Source organism: Hyposmocoma kahamanoa, unplaced genomic scaffold (genome assembly GCF_003589595.1).
Source record: "Hyposmocoma kahamanoa isolate Upper Pololo Valley unplaced genomic scaffold, ASM358959v1 78, whole genome shotgun sequence".
In the NCBI taxonomy this organism is placed as follows: Eukaryota; Metazoa; Arthropoda; class Insecta; order Lepidoptera; family Cosmopterigidae; genus Hyposmocoma; species Hyposmocoma kahamanoa.
In genome coordinates, this window is record NW_020653945.1 from 22,083,315 (window position 1) to 22,098,597 (window position 15,283).

The window sequence follows — 15,283 nt, forward strand, 5'->3', positions numbered from 1 at the left end:
ATTAAACCTGGTGCACCAAAATATTCAAGGCATGAAAGGCAAAGAGTTAGAAATATAATTATTTATAATTCATTTTCAGCATAGTGAAAAGGGAACGTGATAATGTTTTTAAGTCCAAAATCATAACCACTAATAATTCATTAAAATTTAGTGATTGGGCGACAGTTCACAAAAGTAGGCGAAGGCTTTATGATCTTTACGATGAAAGGACCTATAACACTAGTAACAGTTTTAATGATTTTGTTAGGAAGTATTCGAAAATGTTTAAACGTGTTTGTGTTGCAGCCAAAGCAATGTTTATAAATAATAAAATTAAAAGCAGCGCGAATATAGTGTTTTTACTACTTGACTTGGAATATTATAAACAGCGAAACTGGAAGGATCTAACCTCGTAACTTAGATTTTCAACTAAGATTTAATGATAAAATTGTAAACACAGACGCAGAAGTTGCTAAAATATTTGAAATATTTTTTTTTGAAAATGTGTTGATGATGGTGTCTTTCCTGACCTCATGAAGCAAAGTAAAGTTATTCCACTTTTCAAATCTGGTAGTATTTCAGACCCCACCAATTTCAGTCCTATGTCAATACAATACAATAATACCAACACAGTAAAATATTTGAAAAAATAATTCCAAATCAGATGTGTGCACATTTTTATAGTAATAACTTAATGTCTCCTCAACAATTTGGTTTCGCTCGGAGTCGCTCTACAACCGATGTTGGTGGTGAGTTGATAAAACATATATTTCACGCACGGGAAGACTCACATGATGCTATTGGTGTATTCTGTGACCTTTCCAAGGCTTTTGATTGTATGCACCATGATACAATGGTCAGGAAACTTCACCATTATGGTGTGACGGAACGTGACCTCGACCTTCTTAAATCGTATTTGCGTGGGAGGGTACAGAGGGTCGATGTTAACGGTACGAGATCATCAGGGTCTGCAATTAGTATGGGTGTCCCTCAAGGTTCAGTTGTAGGCCCATTTTTGTTTTTAGTATATATTAATGACTTACCTATCCTCATGGAGGGTATAAAACACGAGATAGTATTGTTTGCTGATGATACGTCCTTATTATTTAAAGTTAAAAGGTACCAATGTTCCTACGACGAAGTGAACAATGCTATATATCTAAAGTAGTTGATTGGTTTGCTGTTAATAACCTACTCCTTAATGAGAAAAAAACAAATTGTGTGAAATTTACATTACCCAATGTTAGAGAGACGGTTACAAACATTGTAGTTACAAACGAAAAATTGAATCTTGTGGATACAGTTGTATTTCTAGGTATAACGTTAGATGCTAAATTGCAATAGGGTCCCCATATAAGTAAGATATCAAATCGGCTCGGCTCTGCAGTGTATGCGATTAAAAAAATACGGAAACTTTCAGACGTTGAAACCGCTAGATTGGTTTACTTCAGCTACTTTCACAGTCTAATGACATACGGCATTTTGCTTTGGGGCAATGCCGCCAATATCAATAGAATCTTTATGCTGCAGAAACGTGCAGTTAGGACAATTTACAATCTGGGCCCCAGAGTATCTTTGAGAGATAAGTTTAAGGAAATTAACATTCTTGCACTAGCCTCACAGTACATTTATGAAAAAGTCATTTATGTTAAGATGAATGGTAATTTCTTTATAAAAAATAGTGACAGACATAACATTAATACGAGGAATAAAAATAAACTAGCTGTTCTTGATAGTCGCCTTCACAAAGTCAAAAAATCATTTAAGGCGCAATGTATACGCTTCTATAACAATATTCCGGTTGATATACAAAATTTGCCTTTCACGACGCTTAAAACTATAGTGAAACAAAAACTTTACACTAAAGCTAAGCTTTAAGCTAAAACTATACAACTTCTGCGTACTTGGATGATAAAAATCCGTGGTAGTAACCCGTTTAACTCATGGAGATAGTCTCGATTTCTGATGTATCAAATAAAAAAAAAAATATTGTAAATATTGAATGTGTACAAATGTTATTTACTAAGAGCAATCCTTAGAGTTTTTTGTTCATTCTTGTCAGGGGAATCTGCCTTACAAATGAGCGGTAGAGTTTAACCAATGTGACGATTTCAAGTGTGATAATGCTTACAGAAATAAAGTTTATTTTAAATTTGAATTTGAATTGCCAAATATTGTAGACTTATTGTTCGTACATGTTGCCAAACACCTTATCTTGGTGGCCAATATAAAATAGTATTAGCCTTATGATTCAGTAGGGGTTCAGAAAGAGAGTGTTTGGTTTAAATTATGAATACAATCTAGTAGTTTCGATTCGCCTTAATATTGAATCGATTAATTTAAAAAAATCGCATTGAAATGAATTGATACAAAAAATCGCTGGATCGTATACACTTGAATCGATTTCCATAAAAATCTAATCATAATGTGCATCCTTACTGGAGACATATCTTTGGTCACTCTCGCATAGTACTTTTTTTATAGCAAGAAAATACGGTTATTTTTGCTATTAAAAAAAAACGACTCCATCACTACTTTACATTTGTTTGACATTACGAACGATACGACTAACAAAAGATCTGTGCAAAAGATGGTGTTTTTGTGCTGAATGTACTTATGATGGTTTTACGTGTAATAAATCAATAAAAAGAAATTGCTGGACCACAAATATCCTTTCCTTTCACGATGAAGCTACAAACTTGCAGGATATGTCTGGCGACGGGCGTTAAAATGTCTAGTATCGGTGGTACACAAGTTAAGAATTTTTTGGAAAATATTTTTAAAAGCAATGGGTATACTCAGGTAAGTGTTTGTATGTACACAATAGTTTTTTTATACTAATATTGAAATATTTTGTTCCTTGAAAAATTGGCTGAATGTGGTTTAAATTAAAATCCTGACTGCAATTTAACTGTAAGATCGATATACTTAGAAAGAAAAAAATAAAAATTAAAAATTTACTGCACAAGTAACTATTATTTATGGTAATTTCTGATGTCTCGAATTAATCAAATAAAAATCAAATAAAGGGAATAATAAACTGACTATGCTTAGTAATAATAAATAAAAAATATAATTGTGACCTGTGCTTTAGTTGTGAAACTTTACACTTGAAGGATGTAACATTGTAAAGGCATTTTGAGTTTCATGTCTTTGATTGACTGTAGTAGGTTTATTACTTATTGGTTCACACCATTTATACTGTTTCAGGATTTGGATGAGCGCCATTATGCATGTTACGAATGTAAGGCACTATTGCAGAAAACCTACAACTTCATACAGAAAACTTTAAGAGCACAGAAAGCTATGTATGACATTCTGCAAGAACATGATAGTGTAAGTTGCATGATTTTGACCAACCTGTTGCATGATTTTGTATTTAAATGAGGTAGGATTCATATTTCGGAGAGTAATTAGGATAATGTTTGATTGTAAAACTTTTTAAATTAATTTTGTTATCAACTATACACCTTCCGCTGTTAGATACAGATTTCCTTTCAGGAAAGAGTCAAGAAAGTTAATATGCCTTCTACACTTTGTTAATGATGTTTCCTTACTGTGACTGTGTGTGTGTGTGGGTGTGTTGCGACTTATTATAAACAGTGATCGGAATTGAGGGAGTTTAATTACCTAAGGTATGAACGATTTCTTAGTATAGACGTACCCATTTTGTTATCACTATTTATTTTCCAAACATTCCAAAATGTAGGTTGTTTCGTGTCAATTTTTTAAATGGCTAAAGATTGAAATATATAAGAAATACAACTACATTTCATAGCATTTAAGTTATTTGGAAAGAGCAGTCCCTACAGTATCTTGCTCATTCTTCTCAGGGAGAAAAAATGGAAAAAAAATTACAAAACTTTTTTTTAATTTAATTACTTTTTTTTTGGTATTTGTCTTCTGTCCCACTGAGGACAATTCTGCCAATGTCCGGGTTTAAAGATACATGGTATATTTATCAAGATTCACTCAAATACTATTTTTTGAGACAATAATTTGCAGTGAATACCTAATAGGAAATAATAATTTGTCGCCAATGTACTCAAATTTTAATAAATAATACGCATAAATCTAAACATAATCAGTTCCAACAAGTTCCGGGATTTGTAGAAGGGAATGTCCACATAATTCTTTAGTTTAGCTAACTTAACTCTCTCAGTTATGATCATTGGTTAAAATATATGATTCAAACCTTTTATGATAACTTATTACAATTATAGTTAATAATAAAAATAATGAGTAAAGTTTCTAATATTATATTTTTTTTACGTTTAGTATCGATATAATTGTAAATGTATGTGTGTGTGTGTGTGTATGTATGTATATATATAAAGTAACCATTAATAAATTCCAGGTCAACATAGTAGCTCTCAGAAGTATAGACAGATGCAGCTTAGGTCTAATATCAACATTAGGCTATCACCAAGTTGGTGTAGATTTTCATATAGACGAAGAAGATAACATATTGAAAGGAACCTTGGGTGAAGAAATAGATTCAAAGGAAGAATTAAAGAAAATTACTGTGGAAGTTGATTCTGATGAAATACTGTATGACGAAAGCTCTTTTATGGTTGAAGTTAAAGTTAAACAAGAAGAAATTGATGAACCCCAATCTGAGGATGTTGATGAGTTTGCAGACCAAATTACTTATGCTACAGAAATTGCGGTGCCAGATGTGTCAGTACAGAAAGACAAGAGAACAATAAGAAAAGAGAAAACTAAACAAGATGAGACCCGTCTTCCTGTTAAGAAGAGAAAAAGGAGGAACAAGGGTACACCCAGAGGGAGACCTAGAGTACACTTTGAAATTGATGGCAGAGAATATCCTAGAAAATGTGATCATGTGAGTATCGGTCATAATATACATATTTTTCCATTTTTTTTTTATAATACCAACAAACAAGTTATGCGCCTGGTGGTAAGTGACACTCTTATCCATAAAAGTTCTGGTGCCACTCAGAGCTTTAAATCGCAAAGATTTTAAGGGCACTGCCACTAAGCCTTTGTCCTGCGACGTAACTTGACAAGTCCCATGTGCCTGTAATTTCATCAGCACCCTTACTCTTCCAAACTGGAATGCAGTAATGGTCACATTACTGTTTGGCGGTGGAAATAGATAAGGTGGCAGTACTTCCTTAGACAAACTCTTTCACAAGATGTTCTATTCCTACCAAAAACTAGAAATGCCATACATACCATACCCAATTGTATATGGACACATTGAGAGTTTTAACTGTCAGAATATCCAAACTTTGTAAACATAGATCAGCGTTTAGATGTTATTGAGAAAATAGTGATAGTGATGTGATTACTTCATATTATGCATTCATAACATAGTAAGATGTTCAAATTGATCAATGACACAGCTTCAATCACAATGATGTTACAATATTTTGATTTAATTTTATAAAAATTTCAGTGCAACTACATGGTTGAGCAAAAGAAGATACACTACAAACATTATTTGTTTTGTCACCCAAATGTGGTATACCCTTACCATGTGAAACCTAAATTCGTCTGTCAGTTCTGTGGAATTAGCAAAAGGGTAGGTACCAGTGTTCTAATTATTAAGCGAAAATAAGCAATTGTAGACAATTCTACTACAAAAAATATGTAATACTAAAATATGTATAGTATGTCTCTCTAGATACTTTTATTAAGTATATCTCTCTCTAGAGAGACATACTTTTTATTAGGGATGCCGCAGATATGGATTATGATGACATCTGCAGTTGCAGATGTGTGAAATTTTTCTTTGTTTTCAGAATAAATGTGGATCACTAGATTTGGTGATATTAAATTATCATTACTTTAAGTAAAAGATAATCATTTTACGTAATTTTATTACAAAAGAGACGTAAGATAGAAGGCATAGAAATATTATAACACTTATTAATGCTTAAAGTTTTTAAAGATGCCGTTAGCCACCCTTTACGCGAATAGAGCTGGGCTACCTTGAATGAAATGGTCAATGTGAACTCAATAATTTTTGTTTAGAGAACAAACGGGTCGTTGCCTGCATTACACGCTGCCGTATTCTCGATTCCCTCCCTGATTAGTATTAGTACTAGGCACGCACTTTGAGCAGGAACGATCTTGTCATGACCTGCAAGACATCCATCTCCGCAAAAACTCTGCATCGATTGATGTCGGGTGTAAAAAAAGATATTTAAAAATATGTTCTGCGGTTGCGGATGCAGATGTCTGCGGCATCCTTAGCTTTTATTTACACACGCACGTACTCTGCCAGAGTGGCACACACCCAGAAACATGTTGGGGGAAGCAGGGCAGTTTGATACAGGGGGCACATTCATACACCATACCTTCAAAAATAGTATAAGTTATGATAATACTAAAACGTGCCTTTGTACGTGTGAGTAACAGACATGCGATGATGCAGCTCACCAGTTAGCCGTTGTCGTTCGACAGGTCACAAAGTGTTTTCACAGCCGTTGACTAAAAAAATAAGCGACACAAATATGAGTGCCACTTCAGTTTTGTTCACTTTACAGGGTTTTATGTCCTAATACAGGGTAAACTAATGTTTTCAATAAATAGAATTGCATGCGACTGAAAGATGTATTAAGATTTTTTTTAAATAATTTTTTTTCTAAACTTGATGGTGGGGTACTTTTATACACTAGTGAGTGGGGCAGTTTGGTACGTATCAAAGAGCTCCTATTAGTTATTTTGTACGAGAAATATTATATTTTTATATTATATATGTAAAGAGGTGAGCTAGTGACGTTTTGCGCTATAGTTAGCTCTTCCTCCTGTATTTCTACTTCCAAGACTAAATTACAAAGAACACTTTTCAAATGGTGCCCTAGAAAGAGGTCTTAATCTAGCAAGTACTGAGGCATATGTAGCGTCATACTTTATGAACAGTTGATCACCTAGTGCTGATAATACGTGGCAACCAGGAATGGCACACTACGTTGATTCACACATCTAAGTGCCTCAAGCGATGTATCAAAGTACCTCACAGGTGGGGCAGTATTGGGCAATTCCCATTTATTTGTTAAAATCAAATTTTTTCAATTATTCAATGCTATTTATGAAAAAAAAGATTAAATTAGCAATAGTTTATCATCAATTAGGTAGGAAAAATATTCATTATAATTTAATTTTGTAGCCCAAAATTAAAGTTAAAAAAGTGTACAAATCTGCCTCGCTTCTCTTCATGATACATGCGTATTTTTGTGCCTAGAGAGACTTCACATGACAATTATCTCTAAACTTACAGACAGAACGGCGTCTCCGAGACCATGAGTTGACACACGGAGAGAAACAAGTAGAATGTCCAGACTGCAAACGCAAATTTCACAATCATACGCAGCTCTACCGCCATAATCAACGTGTCCATGTTGAAAAGCAGATGTTGATATGTGACTATTGCCGAAAGGGGTTCAAAGTGAAATCGGAGCTTATGTTGCATATACGGGTATGTTTTACTGTTATTTGTGTTGTTTGCTTTGGTTCGAGAGAAAAAAATTGTTGGTTTTACTCTCTAGTTGACTCATTAGACAATCCGTCATGTTACCCGTTTCATTTGGTTAAAGCAAAAATGTGTGATACCATGATCACAAAGTCAATATAAGGCTCAACTCACACTGGCGCAGAGTCGAAGTGTCGCGACGCGTCATGTTTTTCGTCTATAGCATATTCATCTCTATTTTCCCGTTATTAAGGTACAAAATTGTGTGAACTGGATGTGAGGATACTTGAGCGCTGCATATACGATCTCTTTGTAGCTTGACTAATAACTAATAAGTGCGGTCCTTATCCTTTTAACAGGGCTATTAGCCATATGAGTGCATAACTTTGATTTAACCATTCAAGTGCTACAACATTCGTATTCTATTTGTAGACGCATACTGGCGAGAAGCCGTTTAAATGCGACATCTGCGGCGCGGCATTCGCACATCGCGGGAACGTCGGCGTACACGTCCGCAACGTGCATCAAAAAGATGCGCCACAAAGAAAACCCAACAACAAAACAAAAAATTTAACCAATTACGCAATGGAATGCATGTATGCCATGGATTGTAGTTACGCTGACCCCAGCATTACGCCTAGTACTATGGATACAGAATAAAGTGAGGAATTTTATTCTTGTTTAGCTATTAATATAGCCACATGTGATCATATATCAAAGTACTATACCCCGTGAAAGTCATAACAATACTATAAAACTAAATGACACAAATAATGTATGACGCACTGCCATTACAATAGTGTTGGTGTTGTATCTCAAAATATATGCAATTCAAGATTGTATCATTGCTGAAACTAAAATTTGGTTTGAAGGCACATGCCACAACCAGAGGATATTGAATCTATTGGAGACAGGAAAGTCCTTCAGTTCTTCAATGCTGCCGGCCTTGGCTTTGCACTGTAATTAGTGGTAATCACAATAGATCAGTCAGTGGTCGCAGTGATGAGGGGATGCATAGACCCTGAATGAAGCCACTCTAATAAGAATAATAACATAATTTGATTCTCTACACGTCAATAAAACCGTCGTTAGAATATTGTGAGAAACAATCAAAAGGTTCGACTTAACTCAAAATGAGACAAATTTTATGCAAGCTAGTTCTGGCCAAAACATACATAAATATGAATTTATTTCTTCTCATTCATTTTTAAATATATTTGACTAGTAGGAAATTGTTTAGATGTCTGTAACAAACGTTAACCTATACATAAATTTTAATGATCTTTTGCGGGAAGTGAGCATTTGTTTTCATAGATTCTGAACAAATACACTTTTTTGGTTAATACACTATTGTATTAACAGTGTGATATGTACAATTTTATAACCCTCCTATTTAAGCATAAAATATGACCTTATTACACCAATCATTACTAAATGCCCTTAACATTGATTAATTTCACTCATGAGAATTCTGTGTGTTGAATGTTTTAAACATAAAGGCCAAAACGTAAATACCTTTAGCTGCCATGCCTTTTATATGTATACACACTATAATTACCTTAAATGTGGCAGCTACTGGCATTTTACATGAATACACATTTGAATTTGCCACAAGTGTGCCGGTTATTTATATTTTGGCTTTAAAATGTACTTAATTATGATGAACCATCACAAGATATTACGTGGCGCTAGTAAAACGACAGGGGCAAATAAATTGATGAAAATATTTTATCTCAATTAATATTATTGTGAAATGTACAAAATTAAAAACGACTTAAGAAAATTTTAGGATACTGTGTACTTAAGAACCATTTTGCTTTTGTTGATGTAACTAGTCTGTTATCTGTGAGAATTATAGATACATATAAAAGAAAAGCCATTTTGATAATTAGAAAAGTGATATTATAAAATTTATGTACCTTGATATAATTAATAATAGGTTTTAGTTAGAATAATGTCCTAGTGTAGCTGTAAAATAAAATAAAGTGGTCCATTCCTATCCCCAGCGACATATAATCTGTCAGAATTTTGTAGTATGTTGAAGCGTTTCTCAACAAAGTTAACAGCATTGCTGCAAGATAACTAGCTAGTCTTTAGTACTTAAGAGAGTTAAAAACCTTGTTGTATTTCCCATAAATTGTAAAATCCATAGTCACTTGAAACATCTTTCATGGGCCACTATAAACCCAACTTCTAATCTGCAAGATACAAGTTACATGCAAATAATCACACAGCACGAAATAGAGTAACTGACTTATATGAAATTTATATAAATTTTAATCTCGCTAATTTAATTGGTGTTGGTTACTTCGAATTTTATAGTTTAAGCAAAATGTTGAGACTTCCGTTGAATTTGTTGGAAGGACTGCACATTACCATCGCACGATTTGAGGGGGGGGGGGGAAGGGTTGGGGGGCCTTCGTGCAAAGTTTCAAAGTTAGGAAGTTAATAGTTTTCGAGATATTAATTTTTGAAAATTTGTAAAAAACAACCCCAAAAATCATGTTTTCGCACCAAAGAGCGGGGTAAACCCCTCCCCCCGAACCCCTAGCGGGAAATACCCACCCCCCTATCCCCACTTCCTGTGTTATATGAGAAACTAAATTTAACCTAAAACCAGGCAAAACCACAAAATCCTAATTGATGCATACATCAAACAGTAAACAACAACAAACAACATGGCGTTCTTTTCGCGTTTCGTTATTTTTTTGCAACAAAAAATTGTTCAAAAATAAAAGCTTACATACTAATTATAGTAAATTTCTATGTTAAATTTACAATTACGTATTAATTTGTGCTGTTTAATTCAATACTGCGAAAAAATTTTGAAATAACGCAAAAAAATAAACATTTTCGTCGCGCGCGCGGCGTTTCGTTCATTTTTTTTTTGCGAAAATGTTTATTTTATTGCGTTATTTCAAAAAAAATGCTGCAACAACCAAACGCTGTGCTTTCCTAACCTACAAAACCTGTTTCCTATCATTTATTTTCGAATATTTCAATAATTTTTATTATCAAAACTACGAGTTTCCTAAAGCTAATATTTTAGGATTAGACTGCTAACTATGTAATCTATTCACCATATTAATTTCAACTCTCAACTCGTGCGATGGTAATGTACAGTTGAGCCAATTTGTTATTTTTGTTGTTGTTATAATACATGATTGAGTAGAGTTAATAAAAAAAATATTTAACACGGGTGTCAGAAAAGTGTGCGGTCAAGTATATTATGTACTGTATGTTCATTTTGACGTTTCCAGTTTTTTTTTACTTAAACAAAAAATATTAAATGTTTATTGTGAACTTGTGTTTTATTGACTACACCTTACTATTAATTTAAGTGTTCAAAAGCGAGTCTGGCACATGCTAAATACGGAACTTAAAATACCTATTTTTATTTATTTTACACGCCTATCTGTTGGTTCCACAAACAAAAAAAACAGTAAATCAACAATATGTATGTGCAGTCTACAGTAAATATGCCAGTGCACTTCAGCACCTTATTTGTTAATAGTTCTTCACTTATTAAAACCGGCTAATACTATTTATTTTTATATGCAAAATGAAAACCGGAAAATATTGATTAAATGACGTCACTATTATTCATTACATGCATTTGGATTCGCTCTGGACCTTTTGGAGGGAAAAGTGTCGTTTTTATTTTGACTTTCAATTATTTTGTGAAATCTAGTTTAAAGTGGAATAGGATAGTGCTATTGTGCCTTAATCGAAGATTAAAACGCCAAATTATACGAATCTCGAACTAAAATACCCGTATCGGCCCGTTTTAAGGAATCCCGAGTCAATCCAAACACGCCGCCTCAAATTGCCTATCCTCTTTGTGGCGGCCATATTTACGGAAACATATTTAAACTTCATGTTTAGGCTGATGGCTTTGCCAAGGCCTTAATAAATTTAAAAAAAAAACATGCATTTTATACTTGTTGAATTCGCTCTGGACCTTTTGGAGGGAAAAGTGTCGTTTTTATTTTGACTTTCAATTATTTTGTGAAATCTAGTTTAAAGTGGAATAGGATAGTGCTATTGTGCCTTAATCAAAGATTAAAACGCGAAATTTTATGAATCTCGAACTGAAATACCAGTATCGGCCCGTTCTAATGAAGCCCGAGTCAATCCAAACACGCCGCCTCAAATTGCCTATCTTCTTTGTAACGGCCATATTAACAGAAACATAATTAAACGAAGACATGCCTCAAAGAACTTGTATCCAAGCCAAAATTATTAATAAAAAAAAATTATACTTGTTTTCCGTCAAAAAAATGGCGGGAATTTGAAGCTTAGAGGATGGAAAAAATATTAAACATAGTCTATTTGAAGTGAGAGACTCTTTCTTTTTTAACCGACTTTATAAGAAGGAGGAGGTTCTTAATTCGACTGTTTCTTTAATGTATATTACGCGATAATATTTGTGAACTGATTCTGGTGATTCTATTTTTTATCGAAAAGAGGGTATGTTCCTCAGTCCTACTTAAATTTCATGAAAATATTCCAACGCCAAGGGTGGTAGCAAACTAGTGGATGAATGACTTTTGAGGTCGGTTTTTTTAGTACTCTGTACTTAGATTATTTTCTATCCTGTGGAAAAGACGCGTTTAAAGATTTAAAACGTTCAATTAAGACTTCAAGTTTCTGGAAGAAGGATCAAGATTTAGAAGACAAATTGTATGGAAAACATGGATAATAATTAATAGCTCCTGCCGTTTAAAAGATTATTTAAAAAACCCAAAATCCTTTTGTCATACTCAATACTACATAAAATTACATTAAAAACACAGATAGCAAAATTTAATAATACTCGAGAACTATGCACCTGGCTCAAAAAACTTGTATCCAAGCCTAAATTCTAATAAAAAAAATGTGTTTTTTTCCGTTTACTAGTTGAATACTCAATGCCAGTTGACAATGACATTGACAGCGGCTTTAACATTAGTGGTTTGTGAACACATGTACTTAGTAGTTTGTGACATGGACGTTCAACGTTGGCGAATTTTGTTATGACGTGTTGATAAATTTCAAAATTTATTTTAACTACACTTGGAAATTTCTAAGCCGTGTTAATTGTTTTAAAAAGGACATTTATTACCAAAGGCACGTAATTTGTTATTTAAAGTGTACTTTTGATTCATAATCATGTATTGTGTTTATTTATTTGTTAGTTAGACGTGGCACATTTATTATCGAAGTTCTACAATGTTCTACGTTTGTTATTTGCAGCAATGAGAAAGTTGAAGGGTGTTGTGAAGGAAACGGCCCGTCAGAAACGCGAAAGGAAGCAGGAATTCGCCAAAATGAGGCAACAAATCCACACAATCGTCTTGCCAACTTTCGCCATAATATTTCTTCTAATCTGCACTTACGTATACTTCAAGACCCGACCCACATCAATGCAGTACGCGTAAAAGTTAAATAACGTAAAACAGTGTATATAGTAAATTATATTTGTACATTACTTGTTTCATTGGATTTTAAGAAGTGTATTTAATAATGCAAGGTTGTGAGCTTCAATGAAGAAAGTGAATGTAAAAAGTAAAAACAAATTCATAATCGAATAGTTAAGAAGTATTTCATACAATATTCAGGAGATGATGTTCTATACCATATTGTTTACATTCCAGAATATTTATTACAAAATTTATGTAAATAAATAGAACATAAAATTATAAAAATATATATTTACAATATTGCATGTTGTTATTACAAAACCGTTTTATATGTGTAACTTGTTATGTTTTATTCGCTGCATTTAATTTAGTTATTGACATATACTTACTGTAGTTGATTGAAAAAAGTGCCTACCAGTAAATTGTTGTTATGTGAAACAATAATAAAAAAGCTATTTATTTGATAATTGAAATGAATAGACAAGCCATTTGGCACTTTTTTCAGTCAATTTGTTATTCAAACTCAAATTATTTATTTCTCAGATAACAGGATCCATTGGTGTTAGTAAAAATAAAGAAACAAACTTATAGACTATTGTTAGTATGAAATTATAATTATAAATTACTTAGAAACTAAAATGTCATGTACTTACGAGGCATCTTGTGCGGAATCATTGTCCGTACGAGATGCCTCAGTACAGGCGCTCTGTGGTCGTTTGCAATAACTCTCAGAATGCTGTTGTCACTACCCCGGAGCCTACTAACCAAAGATGCTACCTTTCTCCGCAAGACCGCATTAAAGCAGCTTGTATGGGATAGAGCAAACATTGCAGAGGCACTGCAGTGCCGGGGTAGTCTCAACATCATCCTGAACACGTTGTTGTACTGGACGCGAAGGGAATTTAGCGACCTTTGCGAACAGCTAAACCACAAGCCGCCCGTGTACAGACCCTGACAATACGCTTTAAAAAGCGTGATTTTTACTTGGTCCGTGCAGCAGGCAAACCTGCGGGCCAGCATATTCCCGCGGACCGCCAAAGCCCTGCGATCTTTAAGGTCGTCGGCAAGAATATGTCCAAGGTATTTAAAATGAGACACCTGTTGTACACTCATGCCATTTAGCGAAATAGCTGGAAATGACTCTGGACACCTACCGGCGGCCTTGAAGACCGTGAACTCGCTTCTTTTTTTTTTATTGAATGTCTTGTTCAAATTATGCCGTGTGCAGTGCAACTAACTGTTACGTAAACTGTCACGTCTCCGGTACTGCGCAGCTGCCTCATAAACCGACTTAGGCGGTAGACCTGTAACTAAACTGACAATTTTTAAGTAAATTTTAATCAACGTGGCTAGTGTAGTATGTAAGCAAACAAGGGTTGGGTTGCTGTTTACCGCCGTCTGCGCCCGCGTTCGTATCAAGTGATTGAATTGCCTATGTGGCCGAACAGTTACCAAGCAGGACTGCCATGCAGATGTCCCGGGTTCGATTCCCGGCCTGGGAGAAATATTTATATGGCCTATATTTATTTCTCTTGTGAGATTGGGTGTAATTTGTGATTGTCTATGTATGTGACCATGGCACCCGTGACACAGTTTGTCTATGAGTGTGTACGCGTTATTATTATTATAAGTGATCAACTTCAACTTTTGTATCTATGGCTCCGTCGTTTTGCGCGACATTATAAGTGATTAGTTCATTAAATTTGAATATATCTGAGCCTCACGTGAAATGTCACTTACCCCTTTACCTTTTCAATAATGGAAATATATTTACGCAAGAACAAAAAGCACCTAGAAACGACCACTACCGCTAGTTAAAATTAAACAAACCAAAAAAAATAAAGTGATTTATTGTTCACAAAAAAAACCCGATTTTCGTTAAATACATTTTAAATATTCTCATGGTGATATTAATATATTATACATGGACGATTATGTAAATAATAAAATATGATCTAATAATGGCATGGCTATTTTAACAAACTAGGGATCCTTTTATTTCAGGCCACACAAAATCTTAGAACTTCCATCCCTTAAGTCTAATTCAATTAACAGTGAAAACAAATAACAAATGCAAATTTCATTAATGTATAAGCCCTAAGGTGTCTTGCTACACCACTAAATTATTAAGTACAACATAATAATATCACATTTGATTCTATATCCACAATATGCATTTCTACAGTGCTACACATACAATTTATGTGTTATACACACTACACTTAGAAAAATAGAACGCATACTTCCCGATATGGTGGAAAAAAGATATTTATACTGTTGTACGCGGATGCCTATCCAAGGCAAAGAATCAAATATGAGAAGACCTGAATGTGGAAAAAGTAAACGAGTGATCAACGGCCGGTTCGTATTATATATAGCTCGATTACCACTGACTGATATTGTCATTTTCATAATTGTTCTCCCAGGAGTCGTGGTGGGTAAAAATGATGTACGGGAGTCG

General features: G+C 34.0%; 2 protein-coding genes across 2 annotated transcripts; both read left to right on the forward strand.

The window, feature by feature from the left end:
• Nucleotides 1-2,498: 2,498 nt before the first annotated feature.
• LOC113232743 (zinc finger protein 614-like) lies at nucleotides 2,499-8,458 on the forward strand. Its single transcript, XM_026467520.1, has 6 exons — nucleotides 2,499-2,781; nucleotides 3,190-3,315; nucleotides 4,337-4,825; nucleotides 5,402-5,527; nucleotides 7,229-7,426; nucleotides 7,853-8,458. Exons 1-6 carry the CDS (start codon nucleotides 2,665-2,667, stop codon nucleotides 8,078-8,080), a joined length of 1,284 nt encoding a protein of 427 aa, XP_026323305.1. The 5' UTR covers nucleotides 2,499-2,664; the 3' UTR covers nucleotides 8,081-8,458.
• Nucleotides 8,459-12,422: 3,964 nt separating this feature from the next.
• Nucleotides 12,423-13,177, forward strand: LOC113233301 (single-pass membrane and coiled-coil domain-containing protein 4). Its single transcript, XM_026468371.1, has 2 exons — nucleotides 12,423-12,529; nucleotides 12,656-13,177. Exon 2 carries the CDS (start codon nucleotides 12,658-12,660, stop codon nucleotides 12,838-12,840), a length of 183 nt encoding a protein of 60 aa, XP_026324156.1. The 5' UTR covers nucleotides 12,423-12,529; nucleotides 12,656-12,657; the 3' UTR covers nucleotides 12,841-13,177.
• The last annotated feature ends 2,106 nt before the right edge of the window (nucleotides 13,178-15,283 follow it).